The 23,221-nt window shown below is 35.1% G+C and overlaps 1 protein-coding gene across 1 annotated transcript in view; it reads left to right on the top strand.

Annotated features, from left to right (window-relative positions):
- The window catches only part of LOC118183143 (cell adhesion molecule Dscam1-like), a 610,771-nt gene that overhangs the window by 542,854 nt on the left and 44,696 nt on the right, over positions 1–23,221 (top strand). The window contains exons 15-16 of the mRNA XM_085816874.1: positions 12,797–12,937; positions 16,057–16,227. Coding sequence (XP_085673000.1) covers positions 12,797–12,937; positions 16,057–16,227 — 312 coding nt within the window. The remainder of the gene's footprint in view (positions 1–12,796; positions 12,938–16,056; positions 16,228–23,221) is intronic.

Raw genomic sequence — 23,221 nt, 5'->3', positions numbered from 1 at the left:
GACGCTATTGCTGTCACCTAGGTGGCCTTTCCAATGATGTAATTCTTGGCTTTGCCAACAGTGCAGGAAAGCACTGCCAACGCCTTCAGCATGTTTAGAACCATCAGTGTAAAGTGTATGGTTGCTGATGTGCTGTATTTCTTTGTTGGGCTGTTGCATGATGTGGGTGTGGACCCCTAGTCCTTTATGCGCTGGATGTGTGTGCAGCGGTGTCTTGGGGTGCTCATAAAGTGCTGGACTGTAGAGAGTACCTGCGAAGGAGGCGTCTTTCCTCAAGTGAAGGACTCTCGTATATGTCGCCTCTAGCTCGGCCTGGATGTGTAGAGGGACTATACCTGCTAGTGTAAGGGCGGAGCTCCTGGCTGTTGTGCAGTATGCCCTGCAGATGCTTATGACAAAAGGGCGTTGGAGTGATGTTAACTGCTTGATTTTCCTCGTTGTCATCGGTTGAGCCCAGATTGCAGCTGCGTACAGCGCAATCTTTTCCACCACCGGGCTATAAAGCACTTTTTGAATGTGGGGATTTAGTCCCCAATTCCTTCCTTGAAATTTCCGTGTCATTCTGGCTATAGCGGAGGTTTTTGCTCTCTGTTGCTGCAAATGTGGCACCCATGTTAAGCCAGAGTCCCAGACCACTCCTAGATATTTCTGTGTATCCATGAATTTAATGTTGCGGCCAAGTAATCGGATACAGGGACGACGTACAGGCTTCGTGCCCGGTCTTGGGATGAGGAGTGCAGAAGACTTGGTGATAGAAATCCTCAGCTTAAGGTCTTCGCATAGGCTTGCGAACTTGGCGCACGCTTCGCTGCCATTGGCTTCAATTTCGTCTCGTGTGCGACCTTTAACAAGGAGAGCCGCGTCATCAGCATATGCAATGATAGTTGTGTGATCAGGCCACGTCGCTTCGAGGATTTTGTTAAATGTCAGGTTCCAGAGCAAGGGCCCTGCACAGGACCCTTGTGGGCAGCCTCTGACTTGGGTCTTAGTAACAATGCCATTATTGTTTGCCATAAGTAATTGCCTATCTGTGAGATAACTCTCAAAGACTTGGTAGATGTTCTCCGGGCATTGCGCCTCTCTGAGGGCCTGCATGATGGCGGGCCACCAAAGGGTGTCGAAAGCGCTCTGGAGGTCTATTGAGATGAATGCGGTCTGAAGATTCTGTGAGCGATTAAGCTGGACTTCATCATATATTCGTTGAAGGGCATGTGTGGTTGAGCAACCTGAACGGAAGCCATATTGCTTGGGACTGAGGAAGTTGTTTTTGTGAATATGATACTTCAGCCTGTTAACTATGATCTTTTCATAGATCTTACCCAACGCTGAAAGGAGACAGATCGGACGAAAGGAGCAGGGGTCTATTGGGTTCTTATCTTTTTTGAGAAAAAGTACCACGTGTCCCTTCTTGAAAGCTTGTGGAAATACTCTGTGGTGCAGGAGTTTATTGAAGTAGAGGCGAAAGAAGGTGGGCCGTGCTTGGAAGGAGACCTTTAAGATTGCATAATCAAGTCCGTCCGGACCCGGTGCCCTCTTCAGTGGTAGATGGCGGAAGATGTGAGTGATTTCCTGCATTGTAATGGGGACATCTTCTGGCGTTCTTGGGATCTCTGTGGAGTTTCTCAAAAGTCGCTGGGCCGTCGTGTCATCCTGTTCTGGATCCGCTGAGAAGATTGCATCAAGCAGTGCTGTGGCCGTGGACCCTGCTAAGTCAATTGTTTGTGGTAGATTCCCTGGCTGCACTGGCACTTGTGCCGGCTGGAAGATTTTCTGCGTGGCCAGTTTATGCAGGATTCCATAAGGATTGCTATTGCTGGTACAAAAATTGCGCCAGCTGTTGATTTTGGCTTCTAGAATTGCTTTTTTATAAGTAGCCCGTGCTTGTCGGAATGCGGTTAGCAACCTTTCCGTTTCTGTGCCGTCTACAGCCGTTCGGAGACGGCGACGTAATGCTCTGCACCTTTGGCGCATTTGTCTCAGCTGCCTAGTCCACCACGTAATGCCTTGCAGTTTCTTGGCAGTCCTGATTGGTAGAATTCGCTCACATATGTCCTTGAGAGTGGTGAGAAGATTATCTGTGTAGATATTCATATCATACTGGTCATTAAGCGTATTAAGCTCCATCTCTTCTCTTCTGAGAGTTTCGCTGAGAATGCGATGCAGATGCCTAATCTTGCCACCCGGAAGCTTAAACCTTTTTAAAATGCTAATGCTGGTGTCTACTTGAATGAGGAAATGGATGTACTTATGATCGAAATTGCTTTCATCATCCATGACAGTCCAAGAGTAAATATTGTTGACAATGTCCGATGTTGAAAGGGTCAAGTCGGGCCAGCCTTTATGATACGAGTTGTCAAATAATGTCGGCTGTGCACCGGGGCTGTTATGCAAGTGCAGGTTATTGCTCGCCATGAAGTTTTCCATTTCGTGGCCCTTAGGAGTCGTGTCACGGTAGCCCCAAATGACATTGTGGGCGTTGAAGTCGCCTCCAATGATGTGTGGTACCGTAAGACATTTCAGTCTAACGTGATTGTATGCTGTAGTTGCGTCAGTGAGGTCATCGCTGGGGGAGGAATAAACGGAGCTTAGTATGAACTGTTGATTGTTAAAGATAACTAGTACGGAGACGAAATCTCGTTCCATTGAAACCAGGAAAGGTGTCCAGGTAGGGTTACAGCAGGCAATGGCTGCTCTGGGTGCCTGCTCTGCTGTGGATTTCCTTTGGAAGATCTTCCATGCCAGGGGAAAACTTGCCACCTGGCCTTCACGGCAGTATGGTTCCTGGATTAGAAGAAAGTCTAAATTATGATGTATTGCATGTTGTATGGCTTGGGATGAGGCAGCTTCTGCTCTCTGCAAATTAATTTGAGCGCATCGTATGGGTGTCTGGTGCAGGGTGGTTTCCACTTTTGTTTCTGGTCGATCTTCAGTGGGTGTATTTTTCGTTTTGTGTGGCGTCCAGGCTGGTGCGGAGGTACTTGGTCGTTGTGCGTTATTCGTAGATTGTGCTTCGTCGGATTCGCTCAACATACCGTGCATAGGTTGGGCATCGGATGTCGTATGCTGGATGGTTGCAGGGCATTGTACTATGTGTTCGGAAATTTGTATCTGCGCAGTTGATACAGGTGGGCTGGCATGCGTGGCAGTCCTTGATGCTGTGGTTGCTCGAACAGAAGGCGCAGTAGATTTTATTCGTGCAGCCTTGTTGAGTATGACCGAACTCTTGGCATCGGAAACATCTCTTGGTATTGAAGTGTTCCGCGATGCGGTGTCTTTGCCAACCAATGAACAATTTGGGCCATTGGAGGAGACTTCGGTAAGCTGCTGGCTGGCACTCCACGATCCATTTAACAGTATTTTCTCTGTCTTTGAGACGGTAGAGGATCTTTGCTGATTCTTTGGATAGATGGAACTCGGAGCTGAGCGCTTTTTCCAATTCTTCTGGCTGGACATCAGGTGACACACTGTGTATGGCCACTCTCAGTAATCTGGTCTGTGGTTGTCTGGTCTTGACCAGATCTTGCCCCTGTTTACTCTGTAGGGTGTTGACTAATTTCGTTGCGTCCTCTTTGGTTACGCAGTCTACCGCTAATCCTCCCTTCTGCAGGTTCCGGATGGTGCTAATTTTGACTCCCAGCTTTTGTAGTGGAAATTTCTCGTTGAGGACTGTTTTCAGGTCTTTGCTAGGGGTTGCTGTATTCTCTGTTGGATAAATGAGAATAGTATGCTTCAGCTTCGGGGCGGCAACTTGTGCGTAAGATTTAACGCGTGTGCTGTTGGAAGCTGCCGTCTGTATGGTGATCGGTGCTGTGAGAACTTCTTCCTCAGTGTTCACACCTATTTCAGTAGTAGGCCGAGGGTTATCGCTGTCTGGACCCTGTAGGGCCAGCTCTCTGAGTGCTTCTATTATAAATCTTATTTGGTCTCGTAAGTCAGCTGGAAGTACTGCTCGTTTGCCGCACTTTGTATTGCTGATGCGCAGAGCCTCGTCTGCAAATGAATGAATCTTCTCCGAGTAGCTTAGAGTGTCTCTCTGGGCTGGATTTGTAAGGTCGAGGACCCTTGCTAAAATGGATGTCCGGTCGCGGACACTTAGCCGACAGCCACTTAGCCGACAGGACACTTAACCGACATGGACACTTAGCCGACAGGACATTTAGCCGACACCGACACTTAGCCGACAAAACATATAGCCGACAGAGACACTTAGCCGACAGGACATTTAGCCGACAGGACTTTTAACCGACACGAACACTTAGCCGACACGGACACTTAGCAGACAGGACATTTAGCCGACACGGACACTTAACCGACAGGTCATTTAGCCGACACGGACAGTTAGCCGACAAGACACTTAGCCGAAAAGGACACTTAGCCGACAGGACATTTAGCCGACACTGACAGTTAGCCGACAGTACATTTAGCCGACAGGACATTTTGCTGACACCGGGAGTTAGCCGTCAAGACATTTAATTACGGGACAGTTAACTATCAACACATTTATTCGACAGGACACAAAGCCGACAGTAAAGTTTAGCTGGCACGTCACGTACCCAATAATTGTTCAAACTTACTATCAATTACAAATTTCTCGACTTCTCCGTAAGTTCAATTAAATTAAAATAAATTAAGTAATTTAAGTTATTTTTAGTTCAATTAAATTAAAATAAATTAAGTAATTTAAGTTATTTTTAGTTCAATTAAATTAAGTAATTTAAGTTATATTTTTACTATCAGTAAAATTCATTTTTCGATTATTAAAGATCTCATATATACTTTTAATTATTGTGTTAATTTAGCATTGTTTGATATGTATCCATGGACCTCATAAGAAATATACCAACCCAAATGGGTTTTCTCCCTTGCCTTGGCGTATTGCCGGCTATCATCTTGACCATATCCGGAGGAGTAGGGACGACTTGCAGAAACTTAACAATAGTTGGCTATAATTTTCAAGAAAAAGCTCGTGATAGCACCTCATTTCACAAATTAGAGTTTTTAGATATTTTTATTTTTGAAACTGAGATTGATTTTTAAAAATTTAGCATGTTTATCAAGCGTAATTAATGTTCTAAATAATTATAAAGCTGTTACATGCTTTCAGGTCTGGATATTTTTTAGCATTTCCTATGCTGTAAGGAAATTTGTATCGCCTTCTTTTAAAAAATAATATTTTAAATCTGAACTAATAGAAAAATTCAAACAAACAATTTTCTCTTAAAATTTTTATGCTTTTTATTGGCGTAAATAAGTGAAAAATACTAAAATCGAAAAAAAAATGGATTTTTGAAAGTTTTTGCTTAAATTTCTTATTTGTACTGCTTTTTTTAAACGTATATCTGAATATTATAGCATAATATTCTGCAAAGAAGTTTTATTTCAATAATATTTCATAATACATAATAGTGATTAACACTTTTAACACTTTAATAATTTTTATGCATTTATTCTAATGTTAAAAATTGTATTTAACTGTAATAATTAATTGTGCTAGTATTTTATAGTGATTATTTTTTTAAATTTATGTCTAGTTCTGCATAAGTTTTCTTGTTTATTGCTAATTTATTTTATTAACCCAAAAGGGCGGCAGCTCAGAAAATATATTAGTTTCGAAACGGGATTTTGCTTTGTTTCACTATAAATGTCCGTTTCACTTTGCAAACTGTTGCCACCAAATATTATCGCCCTGTATTATATTTAAAGAAATTAAATAATAGAGAATCTGCATGAATGCATGTATGTTTCTCTCGCACTGTGAAAAAAACAACAGAATTTAGAATCATAAAATTTTGAATAAAGTAATCCTCCACCCGAACATGTTCACCTGGACGGCCTAATTTCAAAATTGTTTTAATCCATTTGATATTTTATTATATATTTGATTTGTAACTTTAACGAAGTTTTGATTAAGAAACTTTACGAGTTCAAAGCAAGCAATGGCAACCCTATACAGAAAATAACAATCTCCAGCGCGGAAATCCTAAAGATATGTCATTTTCAAATATTTTGTGATATTGTTCTTGAATTAAATTTTATGTGGTTTATTTGCGAAGAACATGACGTTTAATAAATAATGGTAACACGCAAAACGTTACAAAAACGCTCTTTTGGGCGTAATATAAAATTATATTGCTGAGTGCTTCCAGAGTTTATCCTTTTTCCCCCTCATTACACTCAAAAAAGTTTATGCTCCGAATTTTATGAATTACTAAAATAAATAATCATCTTGCATTGTTAATAAATAATGATCATATAATCAAATAAATGATAGTTTTGTTATGTTATAATAATTTTAAAAACTACTGCCTAAAAATAAATGCTCATAAAATCAAAGAAAATTATCAGATCTTGTTTAATTTTACCTTAATTGTTTCAAAGCATCATATATTATCAGTATTATTTAATTTTACTTTATTTGTACACAAAAGTAAGTTCATAAGTTTTGCGTTTGAATTTTTACCGTTTTACTAAAGTAAAGAAATTTATACAAGAATTACGCTTGAAAAAAAAATGCGCAAAATGCAGTAAAAAGTGCTTTTATGAGAAATGTTAACTCCAGTTCCCAGTGCAAAAACTGGGACTTTCATAATCTCATCACTTATACAACGTATCGCATTTAATAATTAAAAACAGTTATGTGATACAAAAGCCAGCGGTTTTCCGTGTTAAAGTAATCCAGATGGTCCCTACTCTTTCTTACGGGCCCACCAGCGGCCGAGCGGTAACGTTGCTGAACACTGGTAGTTCGGTCCGAGGTTCGAATCCCGGGAACGGGCTGCCTGCATGGGTGGTATCGTGGTTTTACCCATGTGTAACGTGTATACGAGCCAGTTTCCCTTAAAAAGTCCTCCACGAAGGCATCCCTTTATAAAACGCTGAAATTTCTCGTCAGGGAATATGAATGAAATTTCGAAAGGAAAAACGATTTTTTTTAGCTAAGTACGGCGGTCACTTAATTACATTTTAATGTGAGATCTTCAAAAATTATCCATAAAGCTTCTTCATTTAATCAACTGAGTTCTATAACACTTTCACTTCATTAATAATTTTTCTTGTTTATTTAATGATATTAATTTTCCAATCTCGCTCTTTCAAATGCTTTCAAATTTTTAATACCTTTACGTTTCATTACTGTTTTACACATCACATCATGTTACATTCTTTCCCTTACGAAATCGTGCGGCCGAGCGGTAAAGTCGCTGAGCACTGGTAGTTAAGTCCGAGGTTCGAATCCCGCGAACGGGCTGGCTGCATGGGCGTTTTCGTGGTTTTCTCCATGTGTAACGTGTATACGAGCCAGTTTCCGTTAGAAAGTCCTCCACGAAGGCATCCCTCCCTTAGGCAGATAACCCTAGTGTGCTTTGCCATAATTAAATAAACCAAAACCAAACCCTTACAAAATCGTTTTGCTCTTCCCACTAAGGAAATTTTCTTTCCCTGTCATGAGAAATCTGAATAATGCAATAAAAATTATTGTTATTCATGAATTATACTTTTTATGGAAACATATGGTGGTGAGGGTTAGTTTAGCAAATAAATTTTATTTTGTTATTAAAAACAATTAAAAAAAGTGAATTTTTAAGACAAGCAAAGATATAAATTATTTGTGACCTCTATAATTTGCAGTTCATGCCACCATTCGTGAGATAAAAATTCTGTAACATTTTATTGATTACGCCTCTCGCTTAAAATACTTACTTAGGTTAATGCTTATAGCCCTAAACTAGTGCATAATGTTTAATTTAGAAGTAAAATAGTCTTTAAGGTTTTGTTTTATTCATTTTCGAGAAATTTCAGCGCTTTTTCAATTTGGCCAATGTACACCAAACAGCACGATACATATCAAACAATGCTAAATTAACACAATAATTAATAGCACATATGAGATCTTTAAGAATAGAAAAATGAATTTTACTGATAGGTGAAAAAATGACTTAAATATTGAACTTATGGAGTAGTCCAGAAATTTTGTAATTGATAGTTTAAATAATTTTTGGGTACGTGTCTGTTAAACGTCCCTGTCGGCTTAGTAACCTGTTGACTAAGTATCTTGACAGGTAAGTGTCCCGTAGCTAAATGTCCTGACAGCTAACTTTCTGTGTCGGCCAAATGTCTTGTCGTCTAACTGTTCGTGTCGGCTAAATGTCCTGTCGGCTAAGTGTCCTTGTCGGCTAAATGTCCGTGTCGGCTAAATGTCCTGTCGGCTAACTGTTCGTGTCGACTAAATGTCCTGTCGGCTAACTGTCCGTGTCGGCTAAATGGCCTGTCGGCTAACGGTTCGGATCGGCTAAGTGTCCGTGTCGGCTAAATGTCCTGTAGGCTAAATGTCCGTGTCAGCTAAGTGTCCGTGTCGGCTAAATGTCCTGTCGGCTAACTGGTGTCGGTTAAGTGTCCTGTCGGCTAAGTGGCTGCCGGGTAAGTGTCACGGACCCAGTCGTCTCCCTTACAATCCGCTACGTTGCAAGCGGATATATGGTGCTCTCCTGTTTACCATATTTCTTGGCAAATCGTACGTGATGTGGCTGTACGATGCTAACAAAAACAAAAGTTAATCATCTTGGGCGTCACTGTGTGTAAATGAATGGGATCCTGCACGTCTCTGTGTCGTGCTTCCTGACCCATCGTTTTTTTAAGTTTTCTAATATTTAGATCTTCGATTAACTATACTATATCGTCAAACAAACATAAATATTTTATCATTTATTGTAGATAATAAATGCATCTGTATTCAGAATTGGAAGTTTGCATACGTTATGCTAGTTATATAAAAAACTTATTTAAACTTATTTAACGTCCAATGTAGTTATTTCGAATTGTTAGATGCTACTGAACATGAAAATCTATACCTGTGCTGGTATATGCTAACAGAAAGTACAAGTAATGCTCATTTGTAAAAGAATCTAATACTAGAAGACTAGAAATTATGACCAGAAGACTCGAAATACGACAGAGTAAGATGGTACAAGGTATGTTAACCCATTAGCCGCTGGTGTTGCGTTGACGCTACGGTCAAAACAAATGCGTATATAAATATAACTACCTAAGATATTTTATACCAGCATATGATTTTGCGTAGGGAATAGTTTGAAGATTATTTCTGTAAAAAAATATCTGCCTTCAACAATCATTTTGTTTATAATAATTAATCTCATATTTTAAGCAAAATGTAAGCAAAATTTTCGACCGGGTATTTTTGCTGAAAATATTTAACGAAAGAATCGGTCTTTATGAGTGATCTATTTTTAGTCAAGGTCACCGTTTATCACAACATTAGATCAGTCAGATGTTTATATTTGTGTTGGCAAGGAAGGCAAAACAGGTGTTGCGTTAACGCAACGTCAGCAGGAAACGGGTAGTCAATCTCCTGTTTCACTCATTCCTTTCGATGTTCTGGTTCATGTTCTGGCTGTTTAAAAATGCCTTGAACGAGGTATCTTACATTAGAAAAAGCCCTTCAAAGATTTTTTGATGAAGAAACAGATGATGATAATGTTAATAATGACCAGAATGAAACTGATATTGTTGTTGTTCCCCAAGAAATTGCAGAGGCTAAGAAAGGAATGGCAATGTTGTAAATAATGATAATGATATTTTACCAAATTATACTACTGGGGAAGTTGAAATACTCGTAAGAAGTAAGTTTCAGCCTTCTAAAAGCATTTATAGTCATACTAAAAAGTTTAAAAAGCAGAAGACTGAAATCTTGAAGTGGATATAAAAGGAATTGTTAGTTATGTCTCAGGAAGAACATGAAGAAAGAGATAGACGAGAAATTATAAAAGACAAAACACAAGGTAAAACTAGTGCACAGATTTTCGATTTTCCTTTTGGTTTAGTCATTTACTCTCTTCTTGTTGAACATACAAATATATACGCTCAGGAAAAAAAAATCCCAGAATTTATTGCATCTGAAGCCTATATGAGAAGATTTATTGGAATATTATTGCTTACAGGATATCATTCTTTACCTCAAGAAAAAATGTATTGGTCTTTTGATAAGGACATTTCCGTTCCTGTTGTACAAGAATTGATATCACGTTTGCAGTACAGGAATATGAAGCAGAATTTGCATTTGACAATAGTCAAATTGACAATACTGATAAATTATATGAGGTGAGACCGTATCTAAATTTACTAAATATCACCACTTTTTACTACTGGAAATATAAAGTATCTTTTAGATTTCAGACGCGAGAATGCATTATTCCTTTTTCAAACTCCTATTGAGAGTGTAGAATTAGCCAGAAATAGATAAGCAACAGGAAAACCTAGTAAATTCAGCATTCAAAAACCATTTCATGGAGATGGTAGACATTTTATCGTAAAGTCCGTTGATAACAAAAGACTTTGTTGTAAAGAGTACCATAGCCAGACTGTTTATAGATGCAAAGTATGCAATGTAGCTTTACATCATGATTGAAATCAAGCGTTTTATGCTTGTATCTTTCAAATGAAATAATCTGTATTTGTAAAAGAAATACAATGTATATTTTAATATTAAATTAATTAAAGTAAAGTGATATTTAGATTTATAAAACGATATACAGCTAAAAAGTAATCCTGCGCTACACTCAAAAGAAACATCACACGAGTACAATCCTAATCACTAAACATCCGTAGTCTTATTCCGCTGACGTTGCGCGAACGCAACACTCGCTTTTTCCACAGGTAAGAGCATTTTTTTTATTTTCAATATAAATTTATGTCATAAATGCTTAATTTAATATTTATTATTATTTTCATGAGAAAAGAAACATTCTTTGTAGTTTTGGCGGTTAAGTCAACAAGATGTGTTTTATCTTTTCATAAATCAAGTACGATGCATTTGGAAAATGTCATTTGTTCACAGAGCAGTGTAAATAAAAACCGAAGGTCATTTAAAATTGTCTCAAATTTAGCTGATTGTGTCCCAAATAAAAATCACAAATTAGCTTCCTGGATTTTCATGTATTCATAAAACATGTAAGCTTAAACGCTGCGTTCAGTCTTTCGTGATAAGGGGAACTTCGTAGCGGCAGTTATTCAAAAATATTCCTCCCTCTATTATTTCGATTTACTTCTCTTCTGTACAATAATATAATATGTAAACTATACTAAATTTCAAAAACACAGTTTAAGTAAAGAATTCTTGTTCAGAGCTAAAATGCATGTTCCATTCTTTTACGATGTATATGGGAGCGAAATGTTTAAAGCACTCAACTTGCATTATTATCAATATTTATAAAGATAATAAAAAGGATCTTATATCAAAAGTTTCTTTCGCGGGATTAGCAAATTGTTCAGAAATGAACGAAATTTATTTAATGAATATTAGTTACTTATTTTACAAATATCAAACATTAGCGCTTAAGCCATCAGTTCACGGGCTCTCCAGTACTTTTTTAACAATGTTCTTATACCGAAGAAGTGCAATACAATTATTTAAATGTTCAAAAATGATAGGCTGATTGGAGTCACACAAAATACAGTTTGGGGAATCCGCCGCTCCAATTCTGCAGAGGTGGTCCCGCGAACAGTCATGTCCAGTCAGCTGTCTAAATAAAGCTATCTTTCCTGGAAAACTGGGAATGAAAGTGTTTTCTTTTCCCAAAATCCTCCACCTCTTACCCATAGCACGTTGAATCATATCCTTCTTAAGAAATTTCTTAACAGTCAGGCTGACAAACAATTTAGTCATATGAAATGAAAGCGGTTGATTAATGCCTTGCATTATGAAAGTTACTTTCTTAGCCAATGTACCAGCATTTTTAATTTTCTATAATTCTACAGTCGTCTGGAATTCATTGGAACGAAATTCTGTGTGCCACTGCTTTAAGCAAAGGCTTACAGTCTAAGATTCTTTGGATACTACGTTGATTATTTAGAAGAGCTTGAAGTGCACTTTTGGAATTTGACACTATGACCGCCTTTAGAAAAGAGTTGCTACGATGAATCGACAGTTGTTGAATAGCCACAGCAATAGCTTCGATTAAGTCAGTATTAAGAGGGCCTATTGGTAAGGAGAAACTGAAAAGCTCGTTATGGATACCTGCTGCAGCGCTGTGCGTTATCTCTAACATAGAGTCTTCAGTGTAGACATGCAACCACTCATTTTGAGGATAGCGAATCTCAATAGTTTCCATTGCAGTAGATTTTAATTATGAATCGCTTATTTTATTTTTAACAACTCTTTGAATAAGATCAAGATTTACATTCAAATTCAAAATGTCTAAGGGACAATGGGAAGAAGGTAAAATTAGATAATTTCGGCTCAATTCCAAAGCATCAGATTCTCTCTGAGCAGCCTGTATAAAGTCAGTTTGAGTTTTAAGATTCTTAGAAATGTCCTTATTATAGTTCCTCCAAAAAGGGTTGTCGGGCAAACGCACTAGCTTCTGATGTTTCCATTAAAACCTTAAAAGAGTTAAATTAATATAATAATTTATATCCTCATATGTATGAATTTAATTAATTAATTACCAAATATTCATAATTAGTTTAAATTCATAATTAGTTTTTTTTTAAAGTTTCATAATTTGGAATTCTACCTTTGCAACTTATCTTATATTTATTGCTTCTATGTTAATTAAAACTTTCAGAAAATTAGAAATCCGAGTCAAATTATTTCAGGAATATTAAACTAAGAAGTAAAACTAAAATATTTTGTTTAATTTTTCCTTCTCTACATAAATTTAATACTTTCCCTGTCTTAAAATGTACATTATTTTCCCTCTCTCTGCTTATATTATTATCATGTGCATAAATTACTGCTACGTGTTTAATCGTAATCATTCGTATCATAAATATTTGATTCCAGAGAAACCAGATATTCCCCAAGAAATGCGAGTGACAGGAAGTACAAGCCGATCAGTGGATCTGTCTTGGTCACCTCCATATAGCGGAAACAGTAGATTGCTAAACTATCTTTTGACATATGAAGAAGATGAGAATAAAGAAGGTAAAATTGCTTCTAATTTGAATCAATATTAGCTGAAATAATTATGAATTTGTGTCTCTAATATGTAAACTATTATTGAAGCTGTGTTTTAATTATTATTAAAGTAATTGTTGGAATCAGAAATGTCTTATCTATCTAATTTACTTACACAAGAACAGATTTAAAATGCAATAAACTTTATTTATCCATTGTTTCTAGATTAAAAGAGTTGAAAATGAACGAACAAAACTTCGATAACTTATCAAAAATAATTCGCAACTCTTCAGTCTTAATACCTTAGGCGTACAAATATCGAAAGTCATATCCTCTAAAATACGACATTACATAAAAGTAAGGATTGATTGACTGTTTGTAAGTACTATATTGAATTTTAAAATATAAATGTAGGTAAATTGAAAGATAAAATAAGCTATTTTTTGCCATATGTGCTTTTTTTTATTTTGCTTTATATCTTATTTCCGATTTTCATTTAATTATAGCCAGCAGCCGAGTTGCAGTTTCATCCAACGGAAGTAGATTCTGGTCAGTACCTAGGCTCATGCTGTCAGTACAGATGTAATTTACGAACATTTCGAAATTCGCTAGCACAGAACTAGCAAAAAACACAACTGGAGTATTTGAAGCAAAGCAAAAAAAAAAAAAAAATCGCGTTTGTCTTTGAACTTTAGCTGTACTATACGGAATCTTTCTTTGAATGGGTTAAAAAAATTCATTAAACGCTATAGCGCTAGCTTGCTTATCAAATGCAGGAAACTTCACTACGCGTTAAAATGTTCCCTTAAATACAAGAAAGTTTAATGTTATTACCTGAACGCTTGTAGACCCTCAAAACGCTTTATAAATAATAAATAACCTTAGGCGAAGGTTTTAAAAAAGGTAGAAATGATGTACCTAGGAAAATAATTTGCTACATGAAGGACGATATAATTAAAAGTAGGTACTGGCTTGAGAGCACGAATTATGAATGTATTTCTGGATCAGAAATTTAATCAGTTATTGCATTTACTCGTAGATTAAAAATTTCTGCTTAGTTATCTTCCAATAATCCAATTCCAATAATCCCAGTCGTAGACCTACTACGGTCTACGACTGGGCGGGTTGTTGAGTAAATAACTTGCTTTACATGTCTAATATTTGCACTACATGTAAGAAGTTTAAATATTTCGAAAGGAATGCGTTAACGAGAGAATAAATGAGTACAAGTTTAAAATTTAAATTGCTACATGTCAACAAGTAAAGGCTATTAAATAAAATGGTGATCTATTTAAATTCCTGTGCACAATTTGACACTTTTTCAAAAGACCTGAAAATGTGATTCAGCTTTTAGCCATGTGAAACAAACAAATTCCATTTTCCCTGAAATAATAAAAGTTCACTTTATTATTTTATAATAGTTAAATAAAATTAAAAATAATTCTTTTTTCGAACTGCTGTATACTTGTGTGCTAAATTTTATTTGTTTCCTTTAACTATAAATGAAATAATATACGGTTGAACATAACAAACAGAATTTTAATATTTCATCGACAATATATATTGTTTTCGTTTGACATTTTATTTTGATGTTAGAAATGTTTTCAGCGGAGCTTCTCTGAAACTTATGCAAATTTACTGCACTTCCTCATATCTCTGACCTTATATATTGAATACCGGTAACAAACGGTCAGCAGTGACTAACTAAAGCCCACCTTTGACAAATATGAAGCCATGCACAAATGAATAAATGTTTGTTGGGTAAAGTATCGGTTAGTTTCATTTTTCCTCAAATTATTTTAATTATTGCTTCCCCTTGCTGTGATGACTTATGGACTGACAGATAGTGAATTTGTGCCCACCAGCGGCCGAGCGGTAAAGTCGCTGAACAGTGGTAGTTCGGTCCGAGTTTCGAATCCCGCGAACGGGCTGACCGCATGGGCGTTTTCGTGATTTTCCTCATGTGTAACATGTATACGAGCCAGTTTCCCTTAGAAAGCCATCCCCTTAGGCAGATAGCCCTCATGGCTTTGCCATAATCACACACACAGACAGTGTACGGTCAATCTATCAGTGACCAATAACCGTGAATGTAATTATTGTACTTTGAATTAATTTCATTAAAAAATTATCTAACTTAATTGACCTGCAACAACTAGTAACTTTTGGCTTATGCTCAGTGACTTCAAACCGAAGGTCAATGATGACTTAAAGTCGCCGCCAGCATGGATGTGCAACAATTCAATTTCGAAAATTTACTTAATTTACTGTACATTAGTAACATATAATTGATCTAAAGTAACTATCATATCCTGATGCCACTAATGACCAAAAGTTCTCATAGGCAATGGAGGTTTGCAATTGAATTTTGCCATCAAAAATATATTCCCTTTTATAACATTAATTAGAAAGAGTGTTTCCAAAATTTTAAGAACGTAATGTTAAGTTACGATGTTAAATTACCATTTACTCACTCTGTCAAATGTTGTCATTGAATGAAACATAAGATATTTATTTATTGAATAACTTAAATATTTCTGTGATTAATAAAACAGTGATGCCCCTTGTTTCATATTTAATGTAGAATTTAGTGTATTTAATGTAGAATAATTTTTTTTCAACAGGTAAATTTAAGAATTGGTTAAAATCTTTGCTTTATTGACAACAAATCATTTAAATCTTGTTCTGGCTTCTTTTAGCACAGAATTATCTTGAAAAAATCGGTTTATTTTTATTTTTAGGTCCGTGAAAAAATATAATAATCAATATATTATTATATTTATTTTTTGCTTTGGCTGCTAAATCAGATTTTGATTTATTTTATATTATTCATGTATCTAAGTAAAAAGTTGTACATGCCAAAAAATAGGGCTTTTTATGCATTACCAAAGCCTTCGAATATCGGCGTCTTAATGAAAATTGTTTACTGTTTTTATTTACGCTAAATAAAATGCTATATATTTGAAAAACTACACAATAATTTAAAAGAAATTTACGTACTTAAGAAAGCCCCTCCAAAAGGAAAACTGAATCAGAATTTTTAACAGCCGAAAATTGTTATAACTTCTCTCCAACAACAATTATAGAAAAAGTTTGATTAAATAATTTATGTACAACCTTTGTTTCAGAAGTAATTACTATTTCAGCAAAAAGTCAAGACACTGATATGAAGCCAATTACCATACCTCCATCAGAAACAACGTGGTCTATTAATGGTTTAGTTCCAAATACAAAGTACTCTTTTCGAATATCGGCTGTAAACGCGTTGGGAGAAAGTGAAGCTAGTAATCCTGTGACAGTTACTACTGAAGAAGAAGGTAAGAATTTTTTTATAATATTTTGCATCATCATGAAATGTTTATCAAGTATAAATAGGCAAATATTTCAAATGTGACCTGATGCGTGTTGCTGTTGTATAGATATTGAATTTGATTCATACATTTTATTTACGATTGTTGTTATGCGAATGCATTCATTTCAGAAGTAAACTTATATATTTGAAATTATTTTATATGCATGCTGTATATGAAAATAATTGTATAAGAGTGTTAAGATAACGATAGCACATCTTTGTGTAGTAAAATTTTAGAATCCTTTATATAGCAAGATACTATGCTCATCAAAGTTTCAGACCATAGGCTTAAAATTTAATCCAGACAAATTATCTTGCAAATACAATTGAATACGTTATTTTCAAAACGTAAGAAAAATGAGGGCAACAAAAGAAAACCCACAATAACTAGCTCAAAAACGTACATACACATTTTACTCTTTGCTGTCACATTAAGTCTATACATAGGTATTATGCTCGTCAGTATTTATTTTCGTTGAATGAGCGAATAGTAATACATAATATGCAAATTCGTGAAGCTTATCGACTTATTATAATATAAGTATGGTTCTTTACTGTTGTGGCTGAAAACATGTATATGATTAGAAATGAAAAAAGATTTGATCATTGAGAATAAACCTACAACCGCAAAGGGTTTACACTTCAAGTTCCCCATACTTAACTTTTAGTAAGCGTTGTTGAAAATTATTATCATGTGTGTAACATTTCACGTTTTAACAACATAATCTGAATTTGGCTGTGTTTAACACCATCTATCTCTCATTAATTGGTCTGGATCACATTTCCAAACATGAATGATAACCGCGTGCTCAAAAACATGAGAATAAAATGCTAATATCGGAATTTTGCTTAAATATTTTTTTAACTACTTAGTTGGATCAACAGGATCAGAGCTTTTGGTGTCATGATTTCCCTATAACTATCATGGTTATAGGAAGGAAACAGTGAAAGAATATACTAATATAGTTATGTGTTTAGGTGCAAATGTGCAATAGACATAATGAGCGAGTTTAATGAAGGCGTATGAAAAGGAGCTGAATGATATCATTCTAGTAAACAAAACAGGCTAGATGTGCGGATACATGGAAACTGAAGGAATGCTTTGAAAGCTACACACACGGTCCATTTAATCTATATCTATATATATAAAGGATGAAAGTCTTTGTGTTTGTTTGTTCGCTAATAACTCAGTCACTACTATAGCTATCGTCACCAAACTTTACAATTCTTTTCTGTGTCCCGGGAAAGGTCGACGTCCACGTTTTTCCAAAAAAAGTAGCTAAAATCAGAGATATTAATTAAAAACTCGGAAAGACGTTAATTTTCGCCCTCAGTTTTCCGAGTGGCAACAGGCTCGCAAACAGGAGATGAAATTCTACTTTATTTAAAAAGTTGTTGCCACTGTTCGCTTTCAAATCCTAGAGTTTGTTAATAAAAAAATTCAAAGTTTTACGATGACATAAAAGTAGCATTGCCAAACATTAAATACATTATTCCCAATTCCAAAAATTCGCGGTATGCCATTTCGACTATTCTCATCTTTATACGACTTTAATCTGCCGCGATATTAATTAAAAACTCTGAAAACACTAATTTTCGCATTCATTTTTCCCTAGTGAGAATAATTATTCAAAACACATCTTCCATTGGAGAACTGGATTTTCTAGAGGCATTTCACATTCATAAAAATCTTTCTGTTCTAGTTAACGATCGTAATTCCAATCCAAATTTGCCTTCGGCCTTTAAAGAAATTATGTTTTAGTTCTGGTTTCACCAACAGATGGCGCCACTTGCTTATTCTTGTCCAGGCTTTCTTATCTTATCTAATCATTCTTTCCTATCTTGTTCATTTGCGGTTTTGCAGCTGAGGATGGTGGTTCGGTAAAACCATCGAAACTAGTCCTGTGGAAATTTTGTAAATATAACGCTGATTTTTGTTGTTTGTCTTCTGAATTAGTATTTATTCGGCGTGTTATTTTGTCTTAAAATTGCTTTGGAAATCTGGTCTTAAGAATGAAGAAGGTAAACTTTTTGTCTATGCACGTTGCATATCCATTTAATCTATCTGTATTGGGTCAATATATCCACATTTTATATCCATTTAAACACTTTCTCAATATTCATTTTATCTGAGAGTTAATTATATATATATATATATATATCATTACTTAATAAAGTGTTGTGATTAACGGTTGTTCTTCGCTGAATTTTTATTCGATAATTTCCAGCTCATAAATTCATTCTTCTTAAAAGCTACCCAACTTTCGCTCAGCTTTCATGCAAAGTTTCAATTACCTTCACGTGGTTGATGTCTTTTTTGCAGTCAGCTAAAGATCATTACCTCGAAAAACTGCTAGAACACTTAATAACTAACTCATTAACTTACTGAATATGAAAACACCTGCCTAGTTACCTTTGATTTAAGTGATCCGAACGTTTTCATGCCACATTATCATTAAAAATAAATTTGTTGCTTCAACGCAAAGTTTGGCGAAATTTTATTACTATTAAGTAAATTGTTGTGAATTTTTTACTATTATTCTTCTGTTATTTATTGTAAGAAGCAATGGGTATGATATCCTTCCAAAGAAATTTGATAAAATGTTTTGCTCTAAGTAGTGAAATCTTTATGGATCAGAATAATTTTTCTTCATTCCTGCTAAAATCTGACAAGTCTGCAATCAAAGCATGCTCGTATGTCTCTGTATTTATTCCAAAGTGACATGTTTATCAACTTTAGTTGATTTATGCTCCATAATTCCTTCATTAAATCACCACAGTTAGGAATTACATTTAGCTTTCGCGTAACTAAACTTATTGAGATGCAATGATTGAATACAAGAGGACATGATAGATCACGGTTACAGGATTCCATTCAACAGAATTAATTAGTTTCGCGTAATGAGTTGCAATTCTCAGTATATTATTCATTTGTAATTAACTCAACGGAAGCGAGTATTGTTCTTCTATGTGAGGTTAGAATTTATGTTTACATATTATGTGTAAATGTTTCGTACGATTTGCAGAGTAATATTTGAAGTAAATATTTACACAGAAAGCTATGAGCATTACAAACGTGTTTTCCATAAAGCTTTAAATATTAATTATTTCAGTGCGTTTATGTATGCGTTTGACAGTACTTTAGGCATTTATTTTGATGAAGGGGTTTGTTATGTTTATTTGTAGTTTTGGCTTCGATAAGCACGTTTTGCTTTGAAATATGTTAGCATTCCTTCCTCTCTTTCGACATTTGTCACAGAGAATATACATTGCTTGGGATGGAATACTGTGAAAGTGCAATGTAGCCATCTGTCAAAAAATCGCTATAATATAATTACAAAAGAAATGAAATTCAAATTAAATAATTCATTTACGAAGCATACATTTGCAGTGTAATTATGAATTTAATTTAATTAGATTTCTATAATTATAGTTAGTGTAATTGCAATTGTGACAGATATTTATAATTACATAATTGGAAAAATAATTACCTACGAAAATTACAATTACATATCTATATTAGTGAATATAATTAATTAAACAACAGAACTTTATTTATTAGAACTTAAAGATGTCGTTATTAAAGTAACCATTTCGTATAAACTATTTATTGCGATAATCTATAGGAACGGTTGCTTGTAGAGAAATGCCTTCTGACTCATTCTGCTGAAGTGCTTCGTGTAATTTAGTTTTGAAATAACGAAGCAAATTATAAAATAATTAAATTATTTGTTCAATACTAAGCATATTTTCAGTGAAGTAAAATAAACACAGCGGCAGAGGAAAATAATTACAGAAACTATGTATGAGGTAGGATGCTTTCAGTTGGGACTTTATTAAGGGAAAATTGCCTCCTATTTGCATTACACATACGATGAATAACAGAAAATTTCTTCAGCTGGGGATTTCAACCATGGAGATTGGATCCTGGAAAGTGTCGGTGTTTCATAACCTCTAAATTATTGGTTGGCCCTCAGCAATAAAGAAACAGTATTGTATTCAAACTGTTATACTTTTGCATAACTATTTTGTGTACTAAATGTTTCAACAACAGGGTTAAATATGAATTAGAATTAATATTCAGCAACAAAGTTGAATTTGCATTTAACCCTTTTAATATACAGCAACAGGTTTAAATACGTATTAGACTCCTCACAATAATTAAATTATGACACATATTTTAAATAAATAATTAAACGCATTTATTTACAAGCACTGTGCATCTAAAGGAACAGGTTCCATAGAATCATGTTGATATATACGTGCGTAGCGTTATTAAGTACATGTAAATCATTGGCTTTATTTTCTATTCAATACCTGACCCGCCCTGCGTAACAAATGAGTGATCTCCAGCTTGCAGTAACAATAATAATTAAGAACTACTCTTCATTAAATATAAGACCGTTTTCAATAAATAATTAAAATGAAATTTGTTTCCAATGGCTTCTATATGAAGTACTATTTCTGCTAGAAATAAATATATATAACTTTGTTCAGAAAATGTTACAGATAATTAGTAATTATCAGAAATGTTATAAAGGAATTTCAAAAAGGTGCTTTTAAAAAGGAATAAAATTTTTTATAAATGGAGGGGAAAAGGAAAATGACTAAATTAAAAAAAAAAAGTGTCTTTAAGCACTATTAAATTATGTTGTACGAAAGCAAAAGAGGAATAAAATGTATTTTTTATCTCTTACTAAAATTAATCGATATGAAATTTAGTATCTTCTTAAATTATACCGTTCGCGAGTAATGACGAGAAACTGTAGGCAATGACTTCCTATCATTATTATAAGTAACGAGCAGAGGCCACCTCTGCAAGAATAGTTTCAATAGTTGGACATTTGTTTCCATGCAAAAAAATTACTTTTCCTTGTTCTGATGCTCTTTAATATTACTAAATATAATATAAAAAGTTCATTTACAGTTAGTAGAAAAATGGCAATTTTAAGAAGGTACTTATTTTTAATTAAGTTGCGTATTTTGCTTTTTTTTAATTCTGCATCGACCAAGAAAAGTAATAAAACGTAATCGCTTTTTTTCGTCTAAACATGGTAAAATTTTTTAAACAAATGTTTTCAAGGCGTATGTTGTTTCTCAAGGAATAAAATATAGAGAAAAGATTTAATCGGATTGAAGTTTTGCTTTATTTTTAGTTGGAGTGTCTGTAATAAGTTTATTTTCTGATAATCGATTTTGAAATCAAAATGTGCATTTACTAAAGAGTAGTTAATAATTAACTTGGTAATATTAGTTTGTAGGCATATAGTTGCTCTCATGTTCCTTATTTCATCATTTTTTGCGATCTAACATGCTACAATACTTTGATTCTTGAACTTTCTTCATTCTGTAAAGGTGTATGCAGAATTTTTATTACTGTTCTATTAATGTTTTTAGAAATACTCGTATATGTGACTGGATTATCGGTAATTTGTGCAAGCAAAAGAGTGGCTGGAGCAAAACAAAAAACTGTGTGAAATAGCACAACTTGCGAAATCTATATCATGTATATTAAATTTAACTCTTGCTTATGAAATAATATAGTGTAGAGGGAAAACTGCATGAGCAGTCACATAAGGATATTAACAATGGACTACTCGAACATGGGGTAGATTATTATAGAAGATGTTATTTAAAAAGCTAACAGAAAACAGTGCTATGTTCCGTTTCTCATTCCAAGTTTAATTCATTACTATCAGATGCTGCTGTAATTGCTTTGAAAAGATTATTACTTCTTAATTTTAATCTTCTTAATTTTTTAAATAGAATTTTATGTTGCATATTCTAAATAACTTCAAAAACTTGCAGAAACCTAAATGGAGATAATGGCATTAAATTGAAAATATATCCTCGATGGGTCCTAGGCGCGGTAGTTCCGCGAATCCAATATCCCAGCGAATATGATATCCCAGTTATTTCTTCGTAGTTTCGCCTCTGACTGCTGCGAAACCATGCGCTCTTGTCTGAGCTTGGCTTTTGCAGGCTGAAGATTGATCTTTCTTACAATTTTGGTGGTCAGTTCCACAAGGTGGAAAAGGGCAACAGGTAATATGTTATGCAAGGTTAATGGCGACATTGTCCCGTCTAAGAGAGCTGTAGGTCAGAACTAACCAAGGATAAAACTTTATACCTAGCGATTTTCCTCAGCGACATGGCTACAAGATTCGCGAATTAGAGGCAAAGAGTTATCTAGGAAATCGTGGATCTCAGTTGCTCTACGAACTTGGTGGACCAAAAGATATTAAATATACCAGGATGGTTTTCGAAAGCATTTCACGACAGCATTCCAGATTTATCGTGTTATTTCCCCGATAATTAGTTTACGAAAGAACTACAACGTACGTGGCAGGACGAACTTCTTATAAAATTTGCTAATTCACGTTCAGGGTTTCATAAAGAAACTTTCCCGATCTGTGAACCCCTAGCGGCCTATCCGCTCGACAAATCGAAATGAAATTTCAGATATTATTATTTGAAAGCATGCGCTCGAGATTGTGATGATTTAAAACAAATACAGCTTTCAAGATCACGGTTAAAGTGAAAGTTTCGAATGGCAACATCCACTTTTTTTCGACACGATTTCATCAGCACAACACCATAAATGATGTTGGAACGATACTCGTTTGAAGATAATTGACGGCGTAAAACATTTGCAGAAACGCGCATTGTAAAGAACCAGTCACAATACAGAGAGGATGCATATTGACGCACGTTACATAACTCCATGTGTTCTTGTTGAAAGTTGTTGAGGAATTCCCTAACACGATTACTGCAGGTCCTTTGCATACTACGTGAAGTACAAGTTTCGATGTACGAAAAACACAGTCCTCAAGCTTCTATGTTCTACGGATGTTTTCTTATCGATTTCAGCGAATCCAGATGCTGCAACCCGAAGATGAGCTACAGATTGCGAATTTTCTCCTCATAAGATATGATGAAGATAGCAGGTGGTCACTGCG

Source organism: Stegodyphus dumicola, chromosome 5, assembly GCF_044657685.1.
Source record: "Stegodyphus dumicola isolate Sdum_Otavi_A_Nest chromosome 5, ASM4465768v1".
NCBI classification, from domain to species: domain Eukaryota; kingdom Metazoa; phylum Arthropoda; class Arachnida; order Araneae; family Eresidae; genus Stegodyphus; species Stegodyphus dumicola.
Note: the sequence above shows the minus strand (reverse complement) of the source record. Positions and strands in the feature narration are given on the sequence as shown.